Source organism: Amblyomma maculatum, chromosome 3, assembly GCF_055883805.1.
Source record: "Amblyomma maculatum isolate TAMU_Amacu chromosome 3, ASM5588380v1, whole genome shotgun sequence".
In the NCBI taxonomy this organism is placed as follows: domain Eukaryota; kingdom Metazoa; phylum Arthropoda; class Arachnida; order Ixodida; family Ixodidae; genus Amblyomma; species Amblyomma maculatum.
Genome location: NC_139346.1, coordinates 95,517,909 through 95,527,103, shown reverse-complemented (window position 1 = coordinate 95,527,103; position 9,195 = coordinate 95,517,909). Strand labels below are relative to the sequence as shown.

Below are 9,195 nucleotides of genomic sequence, written 5' to 3'. Positions count from 1 at the left end.
ATGCAGATATTTCAATAGTTTTTGCTGCACTTAATTTGCTTCAATTTTCGTTAAATAAGAGCAGTAAGTAACAATAAGTAAAAGCTAGATGTTTCTACTCCAGCAGTATTCAGTATTCCATAGCCCGTTTGCAGCACAAACTCAAAAAAGAACACGGGTCACATTCACAGTACTATCAGTGCAATAGTTACGTTTCAAGGAATATAGCCGCATGTTAGCTCCCGCCTGTATGCAGTGGAAATAATCAAGCTCATGTCCTCTGTTTTTCTTCCAGTATTATTTATGAAAGTGCCTTCACAGAATAACGCCGGCTGAAAAATAACTGGTTAACGTTGTGCTAATCGTTTCTTTTTATGTTCCTCCTTTTACCGGCCATTTCTGATTTCAGTGACTTTTGGCTGCCTTACACACACAATGGACAGCTCCAGCCCTAATGACGACGAAGCATCGGAACAAGAGTACAAGATGAGACTTGATGTATTATTTCATTTATTATTTTTACTTTGTAATAGAGTGTAAGTTCTTTTGGTACCTTATCTGAGCAGTCCTAAGCGAAAGCTACCTGCAATATAAGAATAACGTAGCGCGAAAGCGAAAGGTGAAAGTTCCGAAGATATTCTCGACTGATATTGCATGTTCTCCTCCAACCCAACCGGCTCCCACAACTTACCTTGCAAAGTTGATCATCCAATTTTGTGCAGCAAATCTTCGTCAGCAGTACTGATTGCATATTTAGAATTTTTGGTGGTACCCTTCCTGTTGCCTTTCTGAGTTCAATTTCGGCACTGCATTTTTTGTCTAGAGCTTTGCTTGAACTCAGGTTTTTAAAAGCGGTGGCGCTGTATGCATTGGTAAGTCACAAACAGCGAGTTGGTTGTAATTTGTGGAGCGTGATTTTCTTCAAACCTTTCTGAATGACGGGATCCCTCTCCCGTTCATATTGGCGGGAGGATGGCGTGTGGTATTAAAAAGGAGTGCATTTCTAGCGCTACGCACCTACATTACCAACTGGTAAGCCCACCGGAGGAGACTTTCAAAATATTGTGGAGCACGCACTGGTCACAATGATTTTAGGGTCAGAGGACTGTATTGGGAATAAAGCGAAACCAACATGATGCTTACCATGTCAGGCTATAAGTTCAGTAAGGGCCCATCAACAACTCTACATTGGATACTTCCTGAATATCCTAGCTAATCTGTTCACTGTACCTCAGGGTATTTGATTCTCTACGACGCCTCCTTGACTTCGTTTCAGCTAAGAAAATATTGGCGAGAAACTGCGCCTTTCTCGTTTCACCTCTACATTTCAGGTCAGACAGATTATGGTCTATAGCCATATCCGATGTTGTATTCGTTCTTTTGCGCGCACGTGCTGGTGTTTTCGATTACCTGTGAAAACTGCCCCGTGGCGACCAGGCATTTTATTCTTTCTAGACAAAACCTGATTGCCCTCAAGACATGGCAACGCCATCGCGCATGTCAAGAGTTTCATTTGAAATATTTGTTAATGAAAAATATTTTATTAACAATGCGTCATGTCGTCATATGGAACAAAGCACTTGATATTCAGCGCTCGTTTTTTTTTACTTTATTGATGCAATTTCAGTGGCGCACCTGCATGCGGCTGGAAAGTTAAGCATGCGTTTCATTCAGCCTTTGTCGTGACCAACCTATCAGTGCACAACTAGGGACAGAATATGCCGCTAAGGGAAGGATGGGCATCACGCCCGGTCTGCAATTAACATTGCTGAATTTTCAGTACTGCTTATGGTCTCTAAAAGAGCGACGCACGCCTCGGCGTTGTCACGCTATACGGAAAATGAGAAAGTGTAGGCAGTTTGCATTTGGACGGAAACAAGACTGACACACACTGTGCGTCACTGGGATGTCCGCCTTGTAATATTCACGAGTGGAGAGAACCAAGAGAGGTGCTACAGCCATTTATTTTAATTATTGTTTTGTACACACTGAAGTCTAAATGAGGCAAAGCTGGTGGGTGTATTTTTACAAACATTCAATTTCTATACTACAAAAATATATATGTTCTTATGCTGGACATATCTAACATAAAAATATAAAACATGCAAGGAAAAAAAAGTGCAAAGCAAGCTAATTCTGAACTGAAAAAGTGAAATGTGCACAATGTGAGCAAAATTCAGTTGTGATACACTTTATCACAGACTAAAATATAACATCAAAAAGAAGAAGAAAAAGGTACTTTAGAGATTACTGAGCAAATTAACATGGAAAAGAAGGAAACAAAAAATAGAAGGTTATTGTGCAAAATACATCTGTAGTGTCTACTCAAAATTATCAGCAGCGGGAATTACTGGTTTCACCAGGTAGCCTGAGAATCTTGCAACGGGTCTTATTTGTTAATAAAAGCGGCTCTAAGAAAGTTCTTACAATAGTTGTTCACATTCTCGATCACACATCATCTATATTCTTTACCTAAATTACACTTTCACTAAACGCCTTTTGTGCTTCGAACGATTTCCTTTTACGATGCACAGATTGATGTTAATAAGTCCAGGATGTCCAGTCCGCAGGTCACAAATTCATGAGGCAGATATTCGCCACTTGTGGATTTTCCCGGCACTGAAGCCAACGAGAACTGGCACCTGAAAACAGTGGGCCCTACGCCGAACAACTCATCTACGTGCATCGCTTCAACGCAAGGGCCTTATCATGACTCTTTCTTGAACTTTATTAGAACAGCCAACCTTTTTCCTTTCATTTAATACCCTTTGAAGTTTTTACATATTCCATTATACCCTCCGGCAATAAACAAAGTTATTAAAAAAAGTGCTGAAATTAAAACATCATTTACCGGCTACATTGTTTTTTCAGTCTGAAATTATGGAAATGTACCAAAAGCCTGGCGATACCTCACGAGCTCGCTGGGAGCTGGCCAGTTTTTGCCTGTCATATCATATATATAGAGGACGGCTGGATATTCCCCGACTCCCATTCAACTGTGACAAGTCAAGGAGCTGGGGTTCCGCTCTCAAGCACAGGCACTGCCACTTCACCAAAACACCTTGTGAGTACTGGTAGTGGCAAATCCTATTTTGAAACAAAACTGATTTTCTAGGTTTACCTTAGACAGCAGTCAGTGCGATAGGGATATCTAAGTGGGCGGCTCGGAAATTTGCTCATCCGGTAAAGACCGCACACATGGAACACTACGCTTGCATGCCCGCTATCATTGCGCCCCTGTATATGAGGAAGGGAAGGAAAGCGTAGCAGGGGGCGGCAGAAAGTTAGGTGGACGGATGAGGTTAAGAATTTCGCAGGTTTCAAGTGGATGCAGCTAGCACAGAACCGGGTAATTGAAGAAATGTGGGAGAGGCCTTCGCCCTGCAGTGAGTTTAATCAGGCTGATGATGATGATGATGATGATGATGATGATGATGATGATGATTATGATGATGATATGCGGTCGAAGAGGCTGGAAAAGTACCCGCTACCACATTCTTAGCCGGACGATGTTTATAGCAGCGTTGGTACTGTGCTCATTTAAATATTAATTAGCACAACATGAAGATGTAAACGGGTACTGTCTATCGCTTGACTTTCAGTATCTGCTCTGAGTTCTGTATGCTCGGTTGGCATCGATCTGACTTTCTTCAAGCACTTTTGTTTTAAATGAGAAGCGGAGCAGATTGCTATTGTCATCGGGTTCGATGCTACCCCACCCCCTCTCCTCATATATACAAAACCCACAAGCATTTGTCACCGAGCCATAAAACCTTTCAAACATTATCCAGTTTCTCCATAACTTTTCAGAATGAAGTGTTTTATGAGTCTTGTTTTGTTAATATTTCTCATTCTGATTATGCCGCCTGTCGTTCACCTCTCCTTTTCAAGCTTTGGACTTCTGGAGGACAAGGCAAAGCTGCAATTTAGGTGTCGGTGTTGCACCAGCCAAAAAATGGAACAGGAGACATGAAGTGAGTTCATTTCTTTGTATGATGACGTCCGTGTCCCTACAGCGTACTGCTGTACCATGCACATTTCCTTTCGGCATGAGTCCATATTTGTGGCTTGCGTCTCAATAAGACCTGAGAATTTAACGCATGTCGAACATTTAGCTTTGTTTTCTAACTGATGTAGTACGTGGTGCTGTCTGGAGGCAGATTAATAAAAAAACAGCTGTAGAGGTAAACAACATAAAATATGGTGAGGCAACCATAAAGGAAAGTAGAATAACATGTTTCTGCCCGTGCCACTAGGTATAACAGGCTCAATCCAATCGAACATGAAAGATTTGGTCCCGAAGGACAAGATTGGTCTGTGTTTTGCACCCGTAGGAGAAAGAACCCGTAGGCTTCAGAAAAAAAAAACGATGGGGAATTCCACTTAGCGGCCCACGCTAATTCCGCGGGGAGAAAGCTGACAACCTCCCTGTGGATTCGCAACCCCACAGTATGGGTTCCGGCGCGCACCCATAGTGATCACTGGCCGTTGCAACTGGACAACGCCTAGTAGTCTTAACCGCTCCGGCCCATCCAGCTGGCGGAGGGGACGATGTGCACGTCGCCAGATCGGATTTGCTCCCCCCCCCCTCACCCCCCCCCCCCCCACGGTGCATTTTTCCTGAGTAGAACCCGACACGATATAGGCAATACGTCGTGCCGTATGCCTACCGTAAGAAAAGAAAGCAAAAAGGCACAAATAAATTTCTGGAACAACCGAATCCCACGGACAGAGAAATATGGTCTCATAGGTTTACAGGCGCCTCGCAATGCTTCAACTGACCCGCACCCATTAGAGAAACAATTTGTCAATATGAGGAAGTAAAAGTGCGGACTGGCAAAATGAAGTACTTCACTGACAAAGCAAAACACACTTTTATGCTCAAATTAAACCCACTTTTCCACTCAGTCTTAGGCAGCGGGTACCTGTGGGCATGTAAGCAATGTAAAGAGAACAGCTGTCTTTTGCACCCTTATTACCCAGCTTAGCAAAGAACACCGGTGGGCTTGTAGTTACTTATGCCTGGGAAATATATTCGAAGATTTTCTAATTCGTCGATTAAAATGTATCATAATTCAGTAGAAATGTGTCCAACAAATAAACCGTGAAATGTTCTATTACTGACGTCGAAGGTAACCAATTTTAATATAGTACCAAGTAAGTGCTCTTCGCAGCTGATAACTTTCAAACAGTTGCTGGAGGTTTGTGGTATCTCGCCCGGCCTTAATTCTTAAATGTTTCCATATTATATATGCTGTAAACAGAAGTGAAAGCCAACAATGAACAAATGCTGCGGTAGTTTCTCTATAAATTCAGCGTACCCAGCTAGCCATATCACTGCGCCTAAAATATCAAAATATTACTCTTTAAAATTCCACCTTTCCTTGTTGGGTCTTTACTTGCTACCTGTAAGTTCCCGTTTTTGCATTCTTTGTGTGTATGTGTATCTGTAGCACAAAAAATTACCAAGCCTAGGATGTAATGTGACCAAACCTATGCGCAGTGCAATTTTTCTTGCTTCATCTGCATAGTTTTATCCGTTCCTTCATATAGATCAGCATCTGTTCAGACACATTGTCTTCGTTTACCGTGATAAAGTGCTCTTACTCACGCTGCTGTAAACACGCCTACGACGCACATTATAAAGAATAGTCACTTCTTGAACTTGTGCATATGGCGAGCGGTAATTTCGTTCTTTTAGATCAAATATTAGTACAATATTGTTCATGGCCTTGACAGGAAAAGCAGAAAGGTGGGCATAAATGTTATTGTGCAGAAGACTAAGGTGATGCTGAAAAACCTCTGAATGAACAGCAGTTTACAATAGGTAGCGAAGCACTGGAAGTGATGGGTGAATATGTCCACTTCGGAAAGGCAGTAGCCGCAGATCCGAACCATGAAAGCGTAGTAATTTGGTGAATAAGACCAGGATGGAGCGCTTTTGGCAAATGCTCGAAGATCATGACCAGAAGCTTACAAGTATCACTCAAGAGGAAAGTAGATGACAGTTGCATATTACAAGTACTCGCCTATGGGGCTGGAACGTGGAGGCTTAAGGAAAAGGGCCCTTGGATAACAAAGAGAGCTATAAAGCCGAAAATGATAGGTGTAACGTTAACAGACAGGAAGCTTGGAGTGTGATTCAGGAAAATGACAAGAGTTAATGACGTTCAAGTCGAAATTACAAAGTAAAAATGGGCTTCGGCAGGACATGCATTGAAAGAGAGGAAACTCGATGGTCGCTACGGGTAACAAATTGGATTCGATTAGAAGTAAAGAGTCGCAGGTGATTTCAGAAAGTTAGGTAGGCGAATGAGGTTCAGATGTTTGCAGGATTCAATTTGATGTAGCTAGCACAAGACCGGTTTACTTGAAAGAATGTCGTCGAGGCATTCGCCTTGCAGTGGATATAGCCCGTCTGGTACTGATGATGATAATGTTAGTGTTAATGACAATCCGTAGGACTTCAACTCAACAGAAGCGTAACTATTTGGACCTTTGGAGTATGACACATGAACAATCCAGCGGAAGAGACGCGTTCACAAGGAGAAGTACACAGGACGACTCTGTTTTCTTTGTCCTGTGTACTTTGTGTACTTCTGTTCAGTGGGAACACGTCTTTTCCTAGTACTTTTAACGTGCCATTCAGTTCAACTATTTTCTGGGATCGAAAACCGGAGAACAGATATATGTTGTATTTACATGTGACAGTACGGCACTGACCTTGGCGATGTATGGAAAATTCGTGAAGCATTACTATCAGTCTAATTAAACACAATTCTACAAAATGCACTTCTTAAGATTACTTATGGGGTTCGACATTCCCCTTGCTCTCACGACGAGGCGTGCACCGTCTTCCTCTCTCTCTAATGGAGCTCACATCCCTGCTGGCCTCCTTCCCTTGGAGCTGCTGCGGAGAGAGCAGCTGCTAGAGGGACTGGCGTAGTGCTCCGGGCGGCCCTTTTGGCCCTCCCCACTCACCGCGACGCACAGCCTCAGCAGCGGTGGGAGAGACGACCCCGCGCCTTAGAAGCATGTGGACATGCTGCTATGACCGAGTAACATTGGGAAGTCCAAAACACAGCTTGGGACGTCGGCTGTGCTTCGGTGCGTCGTTCGCCCCGGTCACGACTGTGGCTCGAGCTGGCGGCATGGCCTTCGGCTCTGAGAGCAGAAACCGACCACCGTTAGGACTACACTGTAGTTAGAACCTACACGCAGTTTACTGCTTCTGTGTTGCCTCTGCGTGCTCAGCGTTGACAAAAAAAACCTAAAAACAGTTATCTGCGGGTTGGGTATAATGATTTCACAGTGATATATAAGGCGAACTGCAGGGAACTGATGCATCGCATACTTAGACAGCAAATTGTATTTACATATAACCACAGTAGAGCACGTATCTTTTCTGAATTGAGCTTGTCTTTATATTTTCTGTGTTAAGCTTCGAGCTAAGTGTGGCAACAAGGCTTATGGAACATCTCACATATCAGCGGTGCAACAAATACACCGATTATGGTTATTGCTCCTTCGTTATTATTCCATGCACTGTCCACTCGTTTTCTATTAGGAGCGTGTGTAATGAATGAAAAATTGTTTTTCCGAGGTTGTATTTTTCCTTTCCTCCTGTACAGGCGTACAGAATGCAAAACTGCCCAAGAGGTCATTGCATAATCGTTGCCAACGTTTCGTTTGGAGGTTTGGCCGTGGAGCGACATTGCTGCATTGAGGACGCCATGTGCATTCGTGGACTTTTCCTGGCTCTCCATTTCGACTGCACTCTTGCGATCAACCTCAAGGCTGATGTATGTTCTTTAGATTTATTCAAACTTCCCCATTACATTTGTTTTACTTTTTTTTTAATTTTGGCGGCAGACCTGTGAAAGTGGTTATATTAGAGGTTTTGTTCTCCTTATGTAATCAAGGGTGCTATGCTCGACATTATTAAAGGGATGAAAAGCGAAACAATCAAAAAGCTATAGTAATAGTTTATTGTCGCATGATAGAAAATAGGCAACTTTGGCCGAATACCTAAATTTGGTAATGAATATAACCTTCCGTGCAGGCAAAATGCATGTGAAAAAAAAAAAGCATTCCCTAATTCTCGCATCGGAACCTCGATTGGTAATTTTAAATTCGGCGATGACTGCTTTATTGATTGCACGCAAGGTTCTGCTTCGAAAGGAGCGGCAAGCTACCAAAAAACTGCTCATTAATTATAACTGCTGGTGATTGGCAGTTCCTTTTCCTGTCCTCTATTTTGAACGTGTGACCTTATTGGCTAGTGTACGAAAGAGTGCGCAAGTCCCTCTAATCTGTCTCTCAAATACCCGAAACATGCGTAGTGAGACTCGAAGCAATAGTGATCCTGCATAGTAAACTCTAGCGTGGTGATGAGGTGTCACTCGGTACCCTTACTACATGGGTTCAAGGGGAATAGGAGATACAATACTACTGTAGCCACATTAACTTATAATTGGGCGACATTTGAACAAACCTGGATTTCAGAGCAGTACCTTGTTTATAAGCAGTCGTAATTTCTCAATAAATAACATGTTTTATTTCATGTGCATTGCCAGTCACACTCTTAATTTTTGTCGGGATGGCTCTGAAACATCCTTCGAGCAAGCGCTGGAAGAAACGTTTGAACTCCGCTGGTTCGAAGCCAGGCACTGCGTTAGACAACTGCGCTATATCCGTAGGTAGTTCCTTCACGTGCAAAGCTGCTGGTCTTTCACGCGGCACTTTAGATGCCGTCTTTATTGTCCTAACCTGCTGCGAGAAATTTCAACTGAATTTATTGATTAGGCCTCTTTTGACCTTAAAAAGCCTGACGAAGCAATCGATGACTTAGCAAAATATGACAGGACAGGGATGCCACAGCTAAACTAATCGAAACTTTGCTAACAAGTTCTCAAAAATGCAGATGCATTCTTATTTTTCTCAGCCAAGCCAAAAAGCCGCCTAATTTTTTCTTTTTCTCGGCATTGAAATAACAGACGAAAAGAGGTGATTATGCCCAAACACGCACAGCAAACAGCGATGGCATACCGAGATCTTCAAGAGCATAATCTACATTATTTGGCATACGCTTTGTTCTGCTCTTTCACTCCCGAAAATTCCAACAAGTTTTGGCAATGAATATTTTTTTGTACGTAGGCGAGAAACGAAATGCATATTGTTTCGCAAAGAGCTCGTGAAGTTTACATTTATCACCGC

The 9,195-nt window shown here is 42.8% G+C and overlaps 1 protein-coding gene across 1 annotated transcript in view; it reads left to right on the top strand.

The window, feature by feature from the left end:
- Positions 1 to 414: 414 nt before the first annotated feature.
- Positions 415 to 9,195, top strand: part of LOC146195373 (caspase-3-like) — a 29,611-nt gene continuing 20,830 nt past the window's right edge. Inside the window, exons 1-4 of the mRNA XM_084596782.1 lie at positions 415 to 477; positions 2,851 to 3,043; positions 3,871 to 3,953; positions 7,611 to 7,781. Of these exons, the coding sequence (XP_084452908.1) occupies positions 415 to 477; positions 2,851 to 3,043; positions 3,871 to 3,953; positions 7,611 to 7,781 (510 nt within the window). The remainder of the gene's footprint in view (positions 478 to 2,850; positions 3,044 to 3,870; positions 3,954 to 7,610; positions 7,782 to 9,195) is intronic.